This window comes from Salvia hispanica, chromosome 6 (genome assembly GCF_029641045.1).
Source record: "Salvia hispanica isolate PSC_SH4W2 chromosome 6, Shi_PSC_v1, whole genome shotgun sequence".
Classification (NCBI taxonomy): Eukaryota; Viridiplantae; Streptophyta; class Magnoliopsida; order Lamiales; family Lamiaceae; genus Salvia; species Salvia hispanica.
Window position 1 is genome coordinate 38,417,080 of NC_142697.1, and position 22,355 is coordinate 38,439,434.

At 32.9% G+C, this 22,355-nt stretch overlaps 2 protein-coding genes across 3 annotated transcripts; both read right to left on the reverse strand.

Annotated features, from left to right (window-relative positions):
• Window positions 1–1,334: 1,334 nt before the first annotated feature.
• On the reverse strand, window positions 1,335–7,595 carry LOC148923764 (MADS-box protein FLOWERING LOCUS C-like). Its single transcript, XM_089061889.1, has 7 exons — window positions 7,252–7,595; window positions 2,607–2,676; window positions 2,212–2,264; window positions 2,013–2,112; window positions 1,842–1,883; window positions 1,693–1,734; window positions 1,335–1,589 (listed from the first exon to the last, which is right to left on the reverse strand). Exons 1-7 carry the CDS (start codon window positions 7,434–7,436, stop codon window positions 1,515–1,517), a joined length of 567 nt encoding a protein of 188 aa, XP_088918015.1. The 5' UTR covers window positions 7,437–7,595; the 3' UTR covers window positions 1,335–1,514.
• A 2,957-nt stretch (window positions 7,596–10,552) lies between these two features.
• Window positions 10,553–17,063, reverse strand: LOC125205507 (agamous-like MADS-box protein AGL70). Of its 2 annotated transcripts, none has more exons than XM_048104488.2 (7): window positions 16,697–17,063; window positions 11,825–11,894; window positions 11,430–11,482; window positions 11,231–11,330; window positions 11,060–11,101; window positions 10,911–10,952; window positions 10,553–10,807 (listed from the first exon to the last, which is right to left on the reverse strand). In XM_048104488.2, the coding sequence occupies exons 1-7, from the start codon at window positions 16,879–16,881 to the stop codon at window positions 10,733–10,735; spliced, it is 567 nt and encodes a 188-aa protein (XP_047960445.2). In that variant the 5' UTR covers window positions 16,882–17,063; the 3' UTR covers window positions 10,553–10,732. The 2 variants fall into 2 exon arrangements, with proteins under 2 accessions (XP_047960445.2, XP_088917954.1); XM_089061828.1 differs by lacking the exon at window positions 16,697–17,063 and adding an exon at window positions 12,209–12,586.
• Window positions 17,064–22,355: the final 5,292 nt, after the last annotated feature.

Genomic DNA, 22,355 nt, shown 5'->3' on the forward strand with positions numbered 1-22,355 from the left:
TAGATTCTTATATAAAAAAGGTGGATATTGGTTCTTGGTGCTTAGTTCTAGTCAAATACTAATAATCACATCTCAAATAATAATTAAGTATAACTATATGTTAGGATAGATAGTGAAAGCATACTACGAACTCTTTATTTGCATACAATGTTATTTTCTTATTTAAAACGAGAATAATCATTTTAACCTCATTGTGTTTTTGTTCTTTAATTTATTTAGAATAAAAGAGTCCAAATATATTTTGAATTGTAGGGTAAAAGATGATCGCGTCATTACTAAGGATCTCTTGTTTGGTTCCTTGCAAATTTGCAATCACGAATTAATACTCATAACCTAGAAATGAAATGAACTACCTATCATGAAATGCATAATTAAACTCTCCTAACCTAGAAAGCACTAAAAAGACCACAATGTTAATAAGTGAAAGATGAAAGCTCATATTTGATTATTTCTAAATTAATGTTTATAACATTGAGCATACATCATTAATTTTCTCACTTTAATTTACAGTAGGTTTTGTAGTTTTGTAACCTTATTCAACCCTGACACCTCATACAATACTAATTACTGACTAAAGGTACTAGCGTTATTTTTGCAATAAATATGTGTCATGATAATGGCACCCTAGACTATTATAGTAATTCGAACATGAGATGTGAGATCAATATTAACTTCGATAGTTACTCAAGTTAATGCTTGTTTGTTCAATTAATTGGAAACTAGCTTGATGAGTAAGCCCGAACTTAGCAAAAAAAAGAAAGAAAAATATAATTTTTGAATGATACTTCCTATCCGCGAACAAGAGTCCCGATTTAATTTTACCATAAATGGTGATAGGATCTCACCTTCCATTAACTCATTCCACTCATATTTTATTTAAAACTAATATATACAAATGAAATATCTATTCTTAGCATTTTTTTAAAACCCGTGCCATCAAGAAATGAGACTTCTAATGAGGACTATAATGTACGTATATTATATATATATATTGCTAGGATTACGCCCCGTTTCATGGGCCTCAATAATTTGGATCCGAACTCATGAAGGAGTGGATAAATGGGCTTTTGGGCCTCAATAATTTAGGCCCAAAATCATGACGCTTTTCACTGTCAGCTCGAAATCGGGCATGTTCATATGAATGAAAGTGTCATAATAAATCTCTAATCGATTTGACAAAATTAGTGAAAAAAAAGGACAAAGACACCGTTTAGTAGGAAATAGAATGTCAGTGATGCAGTTAAACACGCCTATTATGAAAAACCACATGCATTCCACCACGTACACCAATACTTATTTATTTTCCGTACGGACTAATGTACTATACTAGGATATCATTCAACACAAAATCTATTTAGATTATATATAATCACTCCATATTACAAATACAAATAGTAGAAGCTTATTCAATCTTCACTCTTCAGGGTGGACCAAAAAGAGACTGAAGATTGCATGAACACAACACTTATACACATATATATATCCCTTGCGTTCTCAGAGGCAGAGATAATCACTTATTCAGGAACCGAGTTCAGATCAATCGCAACTCTCTTCCTCTTCTTCTTTCTCTCGCTCTTGCTTTCATTCACCTGTATTCAATATTTCGGTGAGCTCATCTTGATTCTACTTTCCAGCATCACCAATTCCAATTTTTTTTTTTTATATAACTAATCTATATATGTGTATATGTACCTTCCCCTGCAGCACCATATTCTCTTCCTCCAGCTGCTTCTCCTGTGAAAAAACCAGCACGAGATCAATGAGGTAACTTCACATTTCTCTTTTACATTATAATAATGGCTTAGGCGTCTCCACCAAAAATAGGAGATGGAAACCTCTACCTGTTCCTTGAGGCTTGATATGGACTTGAGTAGCAAACGTGTCTGCACAAGCAACAATTAATCAAAATATTAGTACACCATAAAAGAGAGAATCAATAGTAATGAAAATTAAGCATAAGAAACCAACAATTGAATTCCATTTATAGATTTTATATAACAGCAAGTAGGTACCTTAGTTTCTCTGGTTTGCATTAGTGCAGTCTCAAATTGTTTCTGGAGATGCATTAAGTCGGTGATCGTGAGGTCGTCGGACGATGGCTCGCCGAGCTTCCTACAAAAATATATGGGACAGCCTAGCTGTTCATATCACTTAACAAAGTTATAAACATATTAAGTTAAGTAGAGGGAGCTAGGGATATGAAGTGGCTGCCTATCCACAATTTGAAGGAGCTCCTCACATGTGAGGTAACTTGAATAATCATCCTGACATGGAAAACACAAAATAACATCCTTAACAATATGGAACATATATGTTTTCCATACAACTATGATCCTAGTGCTAAATTTTACGGAAATGAACCAAAACCGAGCACCACCACTACTTGCTAAACAAATCACACCCAACTAGGCTAATCCGTAAAACATGTTTCTCACACCTTAGCTTCTTTGTTTCGATATTTCAAAGAGTTGATGTCGTAATTACGTAATATAAAGTTATAAACCTTATGCTATTCACATGTTGCACAAAGTAAAAAAGTACATGTTTTTCCTTTCCCTAAAAACAAACCCTAAACCCACTTTAATTTCATAAACAGATAAGCTTACCTGTTGTGTGGAGGGACTTGCAGCTTTTGCCGCTGGATGATTATGATATCGTTGCAGGATCTTACTCATTCTGGATAGCAATTCAAGTTCAGCTAAGTGAGAATGTAAAAGAAAATACCAAAAAAACAAACGATACCAACTGCAAATGGGTAAAGAATTGACTTCTTGGTCAATAGTATAGTCACTAGGTATATATTTCATCACACAAAGAAATAAGTATTTAGTGAACATTCCAAATATTTTGAGCTGAATCATAAAATATAAGATAATGCAGGCACAAGGTAGCATAAATCTCATTACTCTAGGTTTGAATATTCTAGGCCCGGGAGTCAAGTATGTTGTTACAACTTGTTCTCACCAAGTCCAGTCTATAGCAAGAAAATCCACTTAGAATTCCTCGTACATCACAATAATTACAACTTAACAGATTTAAGATTTATAACCAAGAGGAGAGATAGAAAACAAATAAGAGCTACCACAAGTGGGTGACTACCTCACCAACTTGAGGTGAAGAACTTAATTCTTCATAAGGATTCGTTGAATTTTCTTTACAAGGAGATACTGTAAGGCTTTAACACATTTTAAACATTGAGCGATATGTAGGCTAAGAAATCCATATGGAAACAATGTGCATGAGCTTGTTGTCAGATGTTCACGACAATTATGGTTGGTATGGGCTATCAATAGATCAATGCCAATGACATGTTCATTTGACAATATGGATATGATATTTTGTCAATATATCTTGATGATATGGTTGCCAGGGAAAGATTGCCTAACTGAAATGAGATAGTTAAGGAAATCCATGTAAAGGACATAGAAACATGATATTTTTTTTTGCGATGAAGTATGAATTGGACTTTTTATATTTTTCCTTTGTAATTTTTTTTATTTATACCAATATTATGTAAGTTCTTATACAAAAGCCCCTATCCATGAGCTAAATTATACATGAATATAGTTTAAATGATTTTTTATTATAAAATGGCCCCTATAAGTGATGATTTCTGTGTCCGCCCCTGGAGATTGGGGAACCACTACATGCATAATTCAAGGAAAGGCATCATGGTTGACCATTACATCTATTCTTCATAGATATCTAAGTATACCATATCAAAATATGTGTTTACGTGAAAAAGAAATACACCGAATTGAAAAAATAGGCATGTCTAGTTGGATATGTTATAAAAAATAGTCATGTCTAGTTTGATATATAGTTGGATATGTATGGGTGTAGATTAGGATTCTAATGGTACTGATGAAGACAAATTAGACAACTATGATGTTTTATTATGATTAGGTCAACTAAACAACATTATGAACACTTAATGTGTTGAATATTACTTGAGACTTCTTTGTATCTATCTATCTATGTTTCATAATTGTCTTATAAGTAGTTTTTATGAAATTATCAACTTCACTCATAGTTCCTCAAGGTTATCGGGGTTTTTAACCTTGTAACCTAGTTATGCTTCACCTATATAAAGTGAGGTTCCACTTTCTTGTCGCCTAACTAAGATATTTATTCAAGATTGTTGATGTAATTATATTAGCTCTTTGATTGCTTATCCAAAACCAATGACCATAGGAAATCAGTTAAGATATGTGTTACTTATTGTTAACATAGTATATTTGACCGATGTTGCATTCCAGCAACCATACGAATGGAGAACAAAAAATAAAGGACCTATGCAAAGCTAGCCATTTTCGCGAGATCGCGGCTGAAAAAGACCTTCATGTGGAGTGTAAGGACTAAATGAATCAATGGAGCTTAGCACATAAGAATACAAGACCTTAGATGTGTGTTGAAATGAACATAAGACTTCCACATATAACACATATAGATCCATCATGACCTGGGCATGCTCTAATATTATTTGAAAATGGGTCACTCACTCCTTGCAAAGGCCTTATAAGAAGGGGGACGGGGGCGTGTTTATCCAAGAATATATAGAAGAAACGTGATCACTACCAAGTTGATATAGGGCAAGAATGAGGGTTTCACTAGTAGTGATTAATGCTTGTCTATTTTGGACTACAGTTCGGAATAAAGTACTATATCTAGAAGATGTATTGTACTGATACACGTTGCTTAAAATGTCTTTGGCAAAAACCTTTGACCAAATACCATTCTTCGCATCCTAAATATTGCATTGTCTTCAAATTGGAATATCATTTACTTAGATCCCAACAATCCCTTTCTTCATTGGGGTTTAGAGAAAGAAATCTCCACGAAGCAAGCAACCACCGAACTTTGAGCAAGGTCCTCCTAACATTGGGGACTACCTATGCCCATTTATACCCTTATGCTCATTGGCCCATTTAATTCCTTTCAATTCTCATCTCCTTCATTTGTACCTCTCTACTACAATTGTTAACTAAATGAAGAAAAAGCCTACATTCATTAGGACATCAAATCATTTCTCATTTTCATGCATCACTTTGCCTTGCACATCAATAAATGCCTACGCCGATACATCTATTCGAAATTCAACCACAACAATGCTACCAAAATATGGGCCACACTTTCATTATTTCATTCCAAACATATGAAGTACTCACCCCGTCCCACTCAAGATGTTAACCCTTCCTTCTTAGGTTGTCCCACTTAAGATGTTCACTTTCCATATTTGGAAACAAATTCATCTCTCCTTATTAAACCACCCAACTACCTTTCCTTTCTCTACTATATTACACTAATAATTTTTCCTAAAACTCCGTGCCACTCCAGATTGTAGTTGGGTGGGACATCTTGAGTGGGATAGGGGTAAAATTTGTTTCCTTGTTTTAATATTGAATTTACACTATCAATATTATAAATTTAAACACTATAGGGACCACTCTCCCGTTACTTGGGTTTGGTGATCGCAACTGGAAAGATGTCCTTACATACGAAAAATACCAGGTTTCGATTACACACTAGTTGCCCGGCTGGACACAACTAGAGGACCGATAACTCATTGTTGTTAGCTTATCAAGAACTCATTATAACACTGCCTCTATTAAGTTGTGTTGTGTTATGTCATTTTTTAAACACCTGCTTAGTAATTTCATGCAAAAAAGCCCTAGATTCTTTATATTTTTTAATCAAAGCGAGCTATATGTATTTTATGGATTCAAAGGAGAAAACTTTTGAGAGTATAGTTAGAGATAAGCAAATAAAGTCTATACTTCAATCATTATTTATCTTTTATGAACAACATGACATCATTTATCATTAAGTGGAAATATTTTCCACATCCTCAGAAATGGTAATGTTTGTGCCACAACTATCTTTTGTCTTTAGGAAAATTAGGTCAGGGGATTGCTACAGTTAGAAATCTTAGGTGTTCTTCATTGAAATATCTCAAACATCTTTTACAAATTGCAAACAAAAATTGTTGAAGACCATGTGTTATTTGTAAATTTTAAGTATAGATACATTAGGTATTGTGCCAATATGATATAAACAAAGATATTTCAAAATAAAATCATGACTTGTTGAGCATAAAATTTGAAGGAAAAAAAAAAGCTTTTATAAGATGCATGTAATACCAAACACAGAGATGGACATAAAACAAGTACAAAGATGCATGTGATGCCAAACACCAAGATGTATTCAGAAACTACATCCAAGATAATCAAAGAGACATGCTTTAACAATGTTTTAAATTAAAATAGTAAGACATGTGTATTTATTAGAACAAAGAGCTAGTCATTGCCAATAATACAAATATCTGTAATAATATTAATAATAACCAATCAAGGAGATTCATTCAACAATGGCAAGGGTTGTGCTTGCTGGGAACATGATCCAACATGAACATGAATCCATGTTGTACATTTAGGTGATACAATGTAAATGAGAATAAACTATCTAACACTTATCACATTATATATCAAGTTAGCTAGTGATCTCTTATATGTACATATTGCTATGTTTCTTCAATCTAGGAAAGGGTAAAATATCTTCTAAGCCTTGAAAGGAAATATAGATTTTACCAAAAGTCAGCTTATTGCACAAGGATATGCCACTTTGATAAGTGCCATCATATTCCCATAAAAATACAAAATCATATAAACAAACATGTAGAGAATATCAAGGGCAGCTGGTATATTCACCTTATTCTCTCTTCAATTTCTTAAGAATATTGTATGTCACCTCAATCTAAAATTTTTAAAAATTGGTTAACTATTGTTGGCTGCTTATCTTGCTCTACATTTTCATATGTAGGTCCCTCCAATCTAATTAAGCAATCTAAAAGGTATATTTTGATTGATTAAGTTACAAACATTAGACTAGGGTTAAGCCACTATCCACATCCACATGCAGACATACACATGACACAGAAGGAAGATAACATATGAATGCAAATCTGCAGCTGAAAATGCTTCAATTAATTGCCTCCAATTAAATTACAGCAATCAGCCTTCCCAAAAGGAGGGGTGTTTATCTGAATTTAAGAAATGTCCATTGATTCTGCACTTGAATTGTTTTTTCAGTTCAATTTGAGTTCCAGTGAGTCCGAGCAGGCAAATTACATGGCAAAATTTGTATATAGAAATGTATATTGAGGGAACGAGAAGCTAAATAAAGCCACCATTAATTATGAGTGACATTGATTAAAATATTAGCATTAATTAAAAAATTAAAAAATAGTTAAACCTGGAGTTGCTGCTATACTGGTAGAGCTTGTTAGTAGAGGAAAAAATGATGAGGGCGACGTCCACATCGCAGAGCACCGATATCTCCTTGGCTTTTTTGAAAATTCCATTTCGGCGCTTGGAAAAGGTAGCCTGGCGCGAGCTTTTATCTTCGATTCGCTCAAGCTTGAGTCTCCTTCTTCCCATTGTTACAATTACCCATTGGAATTAGGTCTCAAAATCATTGATTTAAATAGGGAGGAAGAGGAAAGGATAGAGGAGGAGAAGAAGGGTTGAAACTTGAAACGCAGAGGCATGTGTGCAGAGGGTTTGGAAGAGATGACGTTGACGGATATTTCACCACGTCTGCTTTCATACTCATACATTTTATATTCACCTTTAAACTATGACCGACTTTATTATTTTACTATTTATTTATTACTATTAATACTCACTCACTTCTATAATAATAGAGACTTTTCTTTTTAGTACGATATTTAACAAAAATTATATATATTAGGTGAGTTAAGTAAAGAGATAATAAAATAGAAAATGAAAAAAGTAAAGAGACGAAGAGAAAAAAAAAATAAGAGAGAGTAAAGTAGGTATGAAAAAATGTGTTGACTTTTATTTAAAAAAAATGAAATGACTCTATTATTATGGAACGTACCAAAATTGCAAAATGACTTTATTACTATAAAACAAAGGGAGTACTTATTTGTATTATCTACTCCGTATTATCTATTATTATTACTTTTATTATGAATTTGAATTTTGGTTTAAATCTCTAATACTCCCTCCGTTCCTCCGTTCCATAGTTAAAATCATTTTGCTATTTTGGTACGTTCCATAATAATAGAGTTATTTTCCTTTTTAGTAAAAGTCAACACATTTTTCCACACCTACTTTACACTCTCTTACTTTATTTTCTCTTCATCATTCTACATTTTTTATTTTCCAATTTATTTTCCCTTTACTTTACTTACCTAATACAATTTTTCTTAATCTCTGTATCGAAAAGGAACGCCTCTATTACTATGGAATGGAGGGAGGGAGTACAATTTTACTACTAGTAAATAGCAAATGTCAAAGGGCGTAATGGTTAGGTTTGTATCAATAACCAGCATTCAAAAGCACAATGGGACAAAGAGAACCTTCATTTGGTCTGGTGTATAATTATATGAAGCATTTACTTGATTGAATTTCACGTGGCATCAATAGGATGTAGTAGTAATTTACTATATATAGTACATTGTTTAAGATTATCAATCGACTGAATAAAATAAATATTCCATGTTTCAGCCTTCTCTTTGCAATCTAGATAGATGTAAAATATAAACATTCAATTTCACGTGGCATCAATAGGATGTAGTAGTAATTTACTATATATAGTACATTGTTCAATCGACTGAATAAAATAAATATTCCATGTTTCAGCCTTTTTCTTTGCAATCTAGATAGATGTAAAATATAAACATTCAACCCAAGTGACGTAGAGTGACACGAGACTTGTCTATTTTTAATCAAATGATCAAAGAGTCGATACCTGTCTATGGAGTAGCTTTCAATCCTTGAGTCAATTGATTCACTCATTAAGATACCTACAAATCAGTGCGGGAAATAGTTATTGAACCCACCGATAAATATCCTTAGTAATATATCTTCATATTGCCTATCCGTATTCAAAAAATAGAAACATAGAAACATTTGAAACGACACGAGTTTTAATGTGCAATTGGTAAAGTAAGTGTGAAGAATTGGTAAAGTAAGAGAGTAAAAAAAATGAGTAAAGTAAGAGAGAGGAAGAGAAAAAGTAGTTAAAGTAGAGTTAATGGATTGAGAGGTCCATGTCCTAAAATAGTAAGATTCTAAAGTTTTTATTTTTAAGGAACGACCAAAAATGGAAATAGTTGCTATTTTAAAAAAACGGAGGAAGTATTAATATATAGCATTGCATGTATGATTTCTAATAAATAATTAAATAGCCATTAGATTCTTATATAAAAAAGGTGGATATTGGTTCTTGGTGCTTAGTTCTAGTCAAATACTAATAATCACATCTCAAATAATAATTAAGTATAACTATATGTTAGGATAGATAGTGAAAGCATACTACGAACTCTTTATTTGCATACAATGTTATTTTCTTATTTAAAACGAGAATAATCATTTTAACCTCATTGTGTTTTTGTTCTTTAATTTATTTAGAATAAAAGAGTCCAAATATATTTTGAATTGTAGGGTAAAAGATGATCGCGTCATTACTAAGGATCTCTTGTTTGGTTCCTTGCAAATTTGCAATCACGAATTAATACTCATAACCTAGAAATGAAATGAACTACCTATCATGAAATGCATAATTAAACTCTCCTAACCTAGAAAGCACTAAAAAGACCACAATGTTAATAAGTGAAAGATGAAAGCTCATATTTGATTATTTCTAAATTAATGTTTATAACATTGAGCATACATCATTAATTTTCTCACTTTAATTTACAGTAGGTTTTGTAGTTTTGTAACCTTATTCAACCCTGACACCTCATACAATACTAATTACTGACTAAAGGTACTAGCGTTATTTTTGCAATAAATATGTGTCATGATAATGGCACCCTAGACTATTATAGTAATTCGAACATGAGATGTGAGATCAATATTAACTTCGATAGTTACTCAAGTTAATGCTTGTTTGTTCAATTAATTGGAAACTAGCTTGATGAGTAAGCCCGAACTTAGCAAAAAAAAGAAAGAAAAATATAATTTTTGAATGATACTTCCTATCCGCGAACAAGAGTCCCGATTTAATTTTACCATAAATGGTGATAGGATCTCACCTTCCATTAACTCATTCCACTCATATTTTATTTAAAACTAATATATACAAATGAAATATCTATTCTTAGCATTTTTTTAAAACCCGTGCCATCAAGAAATGAGACTTCTAATGAGGACTATAATGTACGTATATTATATATATATATTGCTAGGATTACGCCCCGTTTCATGGGCCTCAATAATTTGGATCCGAACTCATGAAGGAGTGGATAAATGGGCTTTTGGGCCTCAATAATTTAGGCCCAAAATCATGACGCTTTTCACTGTCAGCTCGAAATCGGGCATGTTCATATGAATGAAAGTGTCATAATAAATCTCTAATCGATTTGACAAAATTAGTGAAAAAAAAGGACAAAGACACCGTTTAGTAGGAAATAGAATGTCAGTGATGCAGTTAAACACGCCTATTATGAAAAACCACATGCATTCCACCACGTACACCAATACTTATTTATTTTCCGTACGGACTAATGTACTATACTAGGATATCATTCAACACAAAATCTATTTAGATTATATATAATCACTCCATATTACAAATACAAATAGTAGAAGCTTATTCAATCTTCACTCTTCAGGGTGGACCAAAAAGAGACTGAAGATTGCATGAACACAACACTTATACACATATATATATCCCTTGCGTTCTCAGAGGCAGAGATAATCACTTATTCAGGAACCGAGTTCAGATCAATCGCAACTCTCTTCCTCTTCTTCTTTCTCTCGCTCTTGCTTTCATTCACCTGTATTCAATATTTCGGTGAGCTCATCTTGATTCTACTTTCCAGCATCACCAATTCCAATTTTTTTTTTTTATATAACTAATCTATATATGTGTATATGTACCTTCCCCTGCAGCACCATATTCTCTTCCTCCAGCTGCTTCTCCTGTGAAAAAACCAGCACGAGATCAATGAGGTAACTTCACATTTCTCTTTTACATTATAATAATGGCTTAGGCGTCTCCACCAAAAATAGGAGATGGAAACCTCTACCTGTTCCTTGAGGCTTGATATGGACTTGAGTAGCAAACGTGTCTGCACAAGCAACAATTAATCAAAATATTAGTACACCATAAAAGAGAGAATCAATAGTAATGAAAATTAAGCATAAGAAACCAACAATTGAATTCCATTTATAGATTTTATATAACAGCAAGTAGGTACCTTAGTTTCTCTGGTTTGCATTAGTGCAGTCTCAAATTGTTTCTGGAGATGCATTAAGTCGGTGATCGTGAGGTCGTCGGACGATGGCTCGCCGAGCTTCCTACAAAAATATATGGGACAGCCTAGCTGTTCATATCACTTAACAAAGTTATAAACATATTAAGTTAAGTAGAGGGAGCTAGGGATATGAAGTGGCTGCCTATCCACAATTTGAAGGAGCTCCTCACATGTGAGGTAACTTGAATAATCATCCTGACATGGAAAACACAAAATAACATCCTTAACAATATGGAACATATATGTTTTCCATACAACTATGATCCTAGTGCTAAATTTTACGGAAATGAACCAAAACCGAGCACCACCACTACTTGCTAAACAAATCACACCCAACTAGGCTAATCCGTAAAACATGTTTCTCACACCTTAGCTTCTTTGTTTCGATATTTCAAAGAGTTGATGTCGTAATTACGTAATATAAAGTTATAAACCTTATGCTATTCACATGTTGCACAAAGTAAAAAAGTACATGTTTTTCCTTTCCCTAAAAACAAACCCTAAACCCACTTTAATTTCATAAACAGATAAGCTTACCTGTTGTGTGGAGGGACTTGCAGCTTTTGCCGCTGGATGATTATGATATCGTTGCAGGATCTTACTCATTCTGGATAGCAATTCAAGTTCAGCTAAGTGAGAAAAATATGTCCATTGTAACACTCACATATCCATTTCGTATTCCACCAAATGATTCCAACACAATATATAAAACATATCCATTGTACCACTCACATATCCATATTTTATTCCACTAAATACTCTCAATACAACGTAAACATATTCATTGCACCAAGCATATATCCATATCATCACCACCAAACACATATCATATCAAGCAAGTAATCTACTTATTCACTTTACTTATACACATAACAATTAATCACTTAACACATATAAATTAAAAACATGATTTATACATACCTACTCATGCCAAAGATTCAAAATCTTGATTTATAGCTTTAGAACATCAAGATCACTATTTTTTCCCCCTTATTTCCTTCTCCCTCCTAACTCTCGATTTCTTTTTTTCCTCTTTTCTCTCTCGATGTTCTTCCCTTTTCTTTTATTATTCTCCCTCCTATATAAAAAGATTCATCTTCACCTTACTACACGCGTCAAATGCATGAGACGATAAGACCAGCTCTTCCTCTTTCTTTTCTTACATGTGTCCCTATGTGTAATCAAATATATACATATTTTATCAAAGAACTCAAGCTACATATGTATAAATACTTTCACTCTTAAAATATTGGACAACATTTCTTATACAAACACATACTCGTACACGTATATATGTATATAGTTTTGTTTCTTTCATTAGTTAAATATTTAAATTGGTATATACATTCTTAATATACATAGTTTAATTATACTGAACTATATAATTTTAATATAATACCAATGCTTATAAATATTATATTCATAGTATTATTTACAAAATAATCTACATAAAATATAAAATGATACCTACTTTGGTCAAGGATGTTACAATTTCTTTCATAATATTCTGTAATATGCCAACACAAGAGAAGCCAATCTCCACAAACATAAGAGGGAGTATAAAGCCAAGTTGTTCACCATGCTAGATGAACCTTTAGTATAATTTTGAGATACAAATGATCATGACATCTTAATACTCCTAATAAGTAAACTTGCCCATTTTTACAAACCAGACAATCAAACGCATCAATTCCCTTAAATATGTCTCATACGTTGTAGGGCAAGATATCGTTTATGCTTACCGTTCTCCAAATTTCCAGGATGTTAATACTCATTGTTTCACCAAATTTATTACAAATGCATGGTTCGATCACCTCCTCCCCCTAATAAGAACAAAGAGCTAAGATGCTAACGAGATGTGTATTCTTTTGTTATAATAGATAAGAGAAATATAAAAGATTATACAAAATCCATACGTACTGGTCAACATTCTATAACCTAGCAAGAGCTAATAAGATCTTTTCTACCTAGATTTTTATCGTCCAAAGATCCAATGGCTCATTTCTTGAATGTCAAAGTGACTCCTTTCAGGGGCATTTACTTTTGAGGATAAGTCAAAGTAGAGAAGAATAAGTATAAGCTAATTCATTGTTTGCTAAGATGGATTGGAAATTTGGAATACCCTATGCCTTTGATAATTTCTCATTTTACTTGATTCAAATTCTATCGTTGAAAAGGTATATTAGAGAAACCCTAATAACAAGGAGAAAAATACTTATATGTCTTAACAAGCATGAAATGGAAATGACACTTCAATGTCAGGTATGTGTAATATAAGTTTTTTAAGGTTTTCTTTATTCTCTATATCATTACCTCTATTTTTCCTTCTAAAGCATAGGAGTAGAAATTGGGGCTTGGGTGGAGCAGAGAATGTAGAGGAGAAACAAACCAACTAAGGATCATTGCGGCAGCCAAGATCAACGTGCCTTAAAGTTCCTTACCCATAATGGCCTCAATTCCCGAAGAACATTTTCCACCACCGTGATGGCGTGATCTAGATGATATGATCGGTCACTTTTCTCCGATATAAGAGACAAGAGGACTTCTTGAAATAATGCATTACACGATTGTTATACCCACATCTTGGCACGTAGGAAAGGAAGATCCAAAGTGGAGAAGATTATGTTAAAGGTATTGGGTGACCTCAATCATATATATCTTATCAACCATGAAATGTAAACGCCATCTAACGTAGGGTATGTGTAATCTAAGGTTTTATTAGGTTTTCTTTCTTCACTATATCATTAACTTTATTTCGTCTTCTAAAGCATAAAAGTGGAAACAAACTAAGGTGGTACTGAAAATGTAGAAGAGAGAGTAACAAAATGAGAATCATATGCTTGCGCCGACTAAGAACAATGTATATGCCATCTAATCTAGGGTATGTGTAATCTAAGGTTTTTTTAGGTTTTCTTTCTTCGCTATATCATTAACTTTATTTCTTCTTCTAAAGCATAAAAGTGGAAACAAACTAAGGTGGTACTGAAATTGACTTTGGCAAACTTATGATCAAATACCATCCATCTCATCCTAAAATTGCGGTGTCTTCAAATTGGAATATCATTTAACAATCCTTTTTTCCTCATGGTGACCTTTTTCATGGTGATTTTGGAGGAAGAAACCTACATGAAGCAACCATTGGGCTTTGAGCAAGGTCCTCTCAACACGGTTTGTAAGTTGAACTAAACCTATATGGTTTAACGCAAGCACCGAGCTAGACGTTTCTCATTGTTCAGTCCATGCTACTCTATCTTGGTTCCCTAGACACATCTTCGTTGACCATGCTTGAAAAACAAAAACCACTTATCTTTTGATCTATGTGGACGATATGCTTCGCCCTTGATCATCCACAATAGTCATTCGAGAAGTTATTAACAAGTTTAACAACTAATTTTTCCTCAAGATCTAGGAGAAGTAATATATTTTCTTTGAACATAAATTGTGCGTACCACGCAAGGACTCCACTTGAGCCTAACAACGTCATTGGTTCTTCAAAGAGTGCACATGATCGATGCAAATGGGTATCTTAAACCTAAGATATCAGGCTAGAGAATGCCTAAAATTGAAAAGAACCCAACAATTGAGAAAAATTGCATAGATAGTTAATGGAGCATTGCAATACGCTACCATCACAAGGCCAAAAATAAGGTATTGTCTTAGGTAGTAAGTGAATTCACTTGGGTAAGTTCCCTACTTTATGAACTATGGATACATTGTCTAATTACTACATTTATTTAGGTAGATAAATGCATTGTGTTGCATGCTAGAACAAAACATATTGAGCTTGATATACACTTTGTGAGAGATAGGGTTGCATCTTGAACGGTCGAATTGAGGCATGTGCCATCCTTGTACCAAATCACATATATTTTATGGATTCAAAGGAGAAAAACTTTTGAGATTATATTAATAGATAAGAAAATATAGTCTATAATTCAATCATTATTCATCTTTTATGAACAATATTACATCTTTTATGGATACAAAGAGAGATGCTTTAATGATGTTTTAAATAAAATAGTTAGATAAGAAACTACATCTAAGATAACATGCTTTAACAATGTTTTAAATGAAATACTTAAGTAACTACATCTAAGATAACATGATTTAACAATGTTTTAAATGAAATACTTAAGTAACTACATCTAAGATAACATGATTTAACAATGTTTTAAATGAAAAACAGTAAGATCAGAAACTACATCTAAAGATTATAAAATAGACATGCTTTAACAATGTTTTAAATGAATAGTAAGACATGTGTATTTATGAGTACAAAGAGCTAGTCATTGGCAATAGTACTAAAATATGCAAAAATAATAATACTGGCTAATCAAGCTGATTCCATTAAAAATGGCAAGGGTTGTGCTTGTTGGGGACATGATCCAACATCCATGTTGTACATTTAGGTGAAAAAGTGTGAATGAGACTAAAGTACCTAAAACATATCCCAATATTTATCAAGTTAGCTAGTGATCTCTTATAGTATGCTATAGTAGTATATTGCTATACATCTTCCCTCATGAGAAGAGGGTAAAATATGTTCTAAGCATTGAAAGGAAATATAGACAAGTTGCCAAAAGTCACCTTCTGCACAAGGATATGCCCCTTTGATGAATGCAAGTATATTTTCATAAAAACAAAATCACATAAACAAACATGTAGTAGTACTAAATATCAAGGGCAGTTGGTATATTCACCTTATTCTCTCTCTTTAACTATAAAAACAAAATCACATAAACAAACATGTAGTAGTACTAAATATCAAGGGCAGTTGTTATATTCACCTTATTCTCTCTCTTTAACTATAAAAACAAAATCACATAAACAAACATGTAGTAGTACTAAATATCAAGGGCAGTTGTTATATTCACCTTATTCTCTCCTTAATCTCTTTAATTACATGTCACCTAAAATCTGAAAATTGGTTAACTGTTGGTGGCTGCTTATATTTTGATACTACTATTATGTAGGAGCACTACATTTTGATTGATTAACTTTCAAACAGTTGACTAGGGTTAAGATTCTATTCACATGCAGATATACACACACAATAAATAGATTATAACATTCAAGAATACAAAGCTGCAGCTGAAAAGACTTCAATTAAGTGCCTCTAATTAAACTATAGCAAGCAGGCTTCCCACAAAGGAGGGGTGTTTATCTGAATTTAAGAAATGTCCAACTCCATTGAAGATTAATTGTTTTTTTCAGTTCAATTTCAATTCCAGTGAGCCTGAGCAGGAAAATACATGGCACAATCTACATATATAGAATAATAGAAATATATAGTGAAGGAACGAGAAGTGAATTAAAGCCACCATTAATTAAGGCATTGATTAAAATGTTAAGAGAAATTTAATCACCAAAGGCATTAATTAAAAAAATTAAAAAATAAAATAATTAAACCTGGAGTTGCTGCTGTACTGGTAGAGCTTGCCGGGAGAGGAAAAGATGATGAGGGCGACGTCGACATCGCAGAGCACCGATAACTCCTTTGCCTTTTTGAACAATCCTTTTCTTCGCTTGGAGAAGGTAACCTGACGCGAGCTTTTATCTTCGATTCGCTCAATCTTGACTTTCCTTCTCCCCATTGTTACGATTACCCATTGGAATTAGGTCTCAAAATCATTGATTTAAATAAGGAGGAAGAGGAAAGGGGATAAAGGAGAAGAAAGGGTTGAAACTTGAAACGCAGAGGCATGTGTGCAGAAGGATTGAAAGAGATGACGTTGACGGATTTATCACCACTTCTGCTTTCATACAAATACATTTCATTCCTTATTATATTCACTTTGAAATTATGGCCGACTGTTTTATTATTTTCTATTTATAGTGAATTAAATTACTACTATTATTTTAAGTGTAAATAGAAATTACTCCCGTAACAAAATTACACTTTAACTAACTAACTAATATTGTCTTAATTAAAACCCCCTCTTCTTGTTTAAAATAAACTAGTATAGATAGTTTGGGATAAGACAAAACTATAAAATACGAATAATATGAGATAGAGGGAGTATTATTATTATGGACTTAGAATTTTGGATTAATTCTCTAATATGATTTTTGCAATACTCCCCTAGTCTCATAATTTTTTCATTTTATTGGTCCGTCCTATAAAAATAGTCAATTTTTATTTTCGGTATTTTTTTCTCTCTCTAATGGGATGAAATTCATTTTACATTAACGATACTTTAATTACTTTTTTTTTTTCTATCTATCTCACTTTATCAATTGCGTATTAAAATTTATATCGTCTCAAGAATTTCAATTTTTATGAGAGGAAGAGAGTACAGAATAGAATAACTCAAAGAGTGTAAAATAGTTAGGTTTGTTTCAACTTTCAATAACTAGCATTCAAGAGCACAATGGGACAAAAGAACCTTCATTTGGTCTGATTTATAATTACTACACAAAGCATTTAATTGATTAAAGTTCAGGTTGCATCAATAGGTGTAAGTATTTAATTTAACTAAATGAATTGTTTAAGATTATCTATCGACTGAATACAATAAATATTCCATGTTTCAGTAAAATGTAGAGGTAAAAAATATTCCACGTTTCATATTTAGTTTAATAAATTGAGTTGGGCATTACATTTACATATGCATATATTGAGTTGGGCATTACATTTACATATGCATATGTTCGTTTTAATAAATGGAGTTGGGTAGTCAATTATAATCAATAGTAATTAAACAAAAATAATTTAGGAAAACCTCCACTTACAAAAAGTGACAAAGCACTGTTTTTTTTGGGATAAGTTTTGAGAGATGAGTTTCCTCGCACAGAGACAAAATATCAATCTATGTAAGGTATGTTTTCATTTATCAAAGAAGTAGATAATTGATAAAGATGGCAGCTTGTTACGGACGGATGGCGTTAGGCTTCGACTTAATTATACCAATATTAAGGCAGGAAAAACCTCTACAAAGTTTAGTTCCTCACAAAGTTTCTATGGATAAGTTCCTAAAGAAGAAGAAGAAGCAGTGTGCATGGCGTCATTCTTATACTAAGATTAATATTAAGATAGTTACCCTAATTCTTAATAATGTTATATGCATTATCATTATTATGTAAGATCCAAATTAATGTTATACTATTAGTATATAGTATTTGTAACATCCCGCTTTTTCGAACCCTAATTTTTGAGACGTGAAAATTTTTGCATTAAATGCTTTTAATGCTATGATTATGTGGAATTAAATGATGAATGATTAATTGCAATGTTCCTTGTGACCTAATTGCGATTTGGAATTGAGATTGAGTTGAATGGTCAACTTGTTGAATATGTGACGTGGCTATTGAATAGTCAATATTGTGGAAAATATGACGTGGCCGTGGAATGGTCAAAGTCGTTGGAAAATGTGAAGTGGAGATGAAATTCGAATATGTGGATATTTTAATGTGGGGAGAAATAATAATTGTGGTGAATTATTTTCCTAAGTGATGAGTGAGAATTTAATAGGAGCATTATTTAATTATGTGGAATTTTCGACCTCTCCTATTTATTGGAAAGAAATCCTATTTTTCTTGGATTTAATTATTGCTTGGGATAATTATCCGAATTAAATCCAAAGTCCGTATATTCCTGATGAAATTTTCGAAACCCTATATTGTCTCAAGGGTGATTTTCAAAATCTCCTAAGTTTATGGGAGAAGGGATTATTTTTATTATATTATTTGATCCCTTGTTTATTCTCTTCCATAAATAAATTCAAATATCCTAGCATATCTTACCATATCTAAGGAGATCTTGTCATATCTTATTTTAAATAATATTTGAAATTGATTCCTTGTAGAGAATCAATATTCACTCCACTTTCCCTATTTATTTGGGAAGATTATTATTTTTATTCTGCTCCGTGATATTTTATTCTACTCCGTGAAATACCAAATTAATCACGTGCTAATTAAATAGCATGGAATTCGAAAATTCCTATTATTCTCTACCAAAAATCACGCCAACTACACTCTACCATATCTTTCAAATTTTTAATTTAGTTAATTAAAGATATTATATTTTGCACTCTATAAATAAGAGTGAAACCCTAAACCTAGAATCAAAAATCATGCCTCCCTCTCTCTCAAAATTCACGCCACTTTCTCTCCCACTCTCTCCCAATTTTTCTTCTACTTTCTCCATTAATTCTTCATCTTTTGGAGAAGAATTGAAGCTGAAATTCAAGATTTTGTTGAAGAATCAAGATCCTACTTGTTTCCTACCGATTGTTCTATTGAAAAGGTACTTTTTTTTTATCTTCTCTTCTTCTACCGATCAATCGGTGTTCTTGAGTCCACATGCATTTAGAACGAGTGAAGGGGAAATTAATCGGTGAATTTGGATGCATGTGTGGGTGTGTGACCGTGTGTGTGTGTGTGCACGCCTCGGTAGGCGTGTACGTGTGTTGTGTGTGGGAAACACTCATGCGTGACACGATTTGATGTTAAATCTAGAGTTGTTGTGTGAATAAAAACGATATGATAATCGTACTTTGATTTTGAATGGTGATATTGAAAATAATCGAGGGGAAAAGGGAAACGTGAGAACATGCATGATCTTGATCCATGATTTGAGACTTATTTGAAATACATGAACTAAAGGTGATAGCTCGCGTTCCCGGTGTGATAACAAGAAGAAGTACGTATTTGAAATCGAAGGAAATCGAGGTGGGCTTTATTCTAAACTCTCTTATGTTGCAAATATATGAAAGTGGAGCAATAAGGGTGGATTAAACTGTTATGCCATGCCTATAATTATTTTTGGATATTGTGTGTGCCTGATGCCTAGATTGTGAGTACGCTCTATTAGGCTATAGGGCTATAAAAACAAATTCGGGTTTGAGTAGGGCCGCAAACCCTATCAGGCTAGTGTACACTGGAGATCAGGAGCCGTCCTTGCTAGTCGGCCGATCTCGTGGGCGAAAGTGTGGCCACACTTCGTCGCACCATATGAAATGTTGATTGATGAGAAAAATGGGAGGTATTATTTGACTGGCCAGTCCACGAAATATTTTATGATACTCGATGCTATCTTTTAAATTAAATGTTAAACCTCGAGTTCACTATGGTAAGGGTGACATAACTATAAAATGTTTTGGCATGAGTCCACTGAGTATGTTTAAAACACTCAGCCCTGCATGTGTTTTCCCTATGTGCAGGTTGAGCGGCGATGGGCGGTCGGTGGTGTTGAGATAGTTGAATCGAATAATATGGATGGTTGGGATTTTGAGTGTAGTCGTGTCCTCATACATGGCTCCGCTTTCTCTTGGAATGCTTCCGCTTAATATTTTGAAACTTATTATCTTTGGTTGGTTTGAACTTATTTCTTCGAATTAGAATATAGTGAATTATTGCTTTTGTTGGAGCTACAGTAAACCCTTGACTTTTTGAGCTTAGCCTATGTTATCTATTAAATCTTGTTTTTCGTATTTAAAGCCGTTGACTTATTGCCTTGATCTTCATTAAACACTTGGTCAAATCTCTTTAAATGAAACCCTAGTCTACATTTCTTGTTGCCTTAAGTTCGCCTAGTTAACCGTCGCTGTATTTATTATACCCTAGAAATGCCGGGCTGTTACAGTATTACTCCCTTCGGTCTATAGTAGTGGAGACATTTCTTTTCAGCACGGAGATTAAGAAAAAGTTGTGTTAGATGAGTTCAGTAAATTTGAATAAAGTAGATAATAAAAAAGGTAGAGAGATGTAGAGAGAATAAAGTAAGAGAGAGTAAAGTAAGTCTGGAAAAATGTGTTGACATATATTAAAAAAGGAAATGACTCTACTACTATGAAATGGAGGGAGTATTTAATTTAAATAGAATAAATGTTACACTCGAAGTGGAACCCGGAAAACAGGCTTGTCACAGGAAACCATTGGCCCAAAAACCCAATTCCATTATTGGGGTTGAGTTAATAAGTAGTTAGACTGTCTCTAATCACAAAATTAGCAAAGTAAAAAATGGAAAAAGACACGAGTATAGTACGAATTATAAATATAAGTGGTGGCAGATGTAGAGCAATTCAACGTGTAGTCGAGGTACATTAATTAATAATTATGCTTATTCGTTAGTACGAAGCTTAATTGTAATCCACCACGTACACGTACGTAACCACCGCCTTTCATATTTCCGTACACACTACAAACAAAGATCTTAAACACAATAGCAATTTGATTGCATAATCACTACAACTATTTATATAAGAGCAAAGGCAAAAGAGATCTTAAATGAATAATCAAAATACCAATTTGGTTAAAATCATTCACTTTTTTAAAAACAGATCCATAATAAATAAAACTATCATCAATTCAGTCTTTTTTTATGATTCTGTTAAAAACTAAAAGTCAAAACCTGATTAATGTTATTTTGACCTAATTAATATAATATTCCCTCCGTTTCGCCATAACTAAGGCGAAACTTTTCGGCACAGAATTTTAGAAAGGAATATTGGGTGTGTTAAATAAATAGATAAAAAAGTAAGAGAAAGGAAAAGGTAGAGAGAATAAGTATAAAGTAAATAAAGTAGAGAGAATAAAGTAAGAAAGAGAAAAAAGATTACCATATATATAGAAACTTTTGGAAACGGAGGGAGTAATACATGATTAATTAAAAAAAAAAAAGAATTGCAAAATAGATGTCGTTTTCTATTCTTCTCTCGTATCTCTCTCCCCTCTCCCTCCTTTCTCCAAATCGGTACTATATTTTTCCGAGCTCCGGCGGCACGGTGGTGGAGTGCGATGTGGGCGGCGGTGAGCTCAACGTCGCAAATTCGACGGGCTGGAAACAGGTGGCATTGCTGAGGATAGAAATTGGAGATAGAGAGATGCAGGCAGTGTGTTTTCAAATGAAAGAGAGATGGAAAAAGAATTACAAAAGAAATAGATAAAAATTTAATTAGCTAAATATTTAGAAAATTATTAAGTGGGTAATAATCTCAAATTAAGTCTAATCTGGTCAAAAATTCATTAATTGACGTTGACCGTCAGAAATTGACGGAATCGTCAAAAAAAGGACTGAATCAACAAGAATTTCATTTGTTATGGACCTGTTTTTCAAAAGTGAATG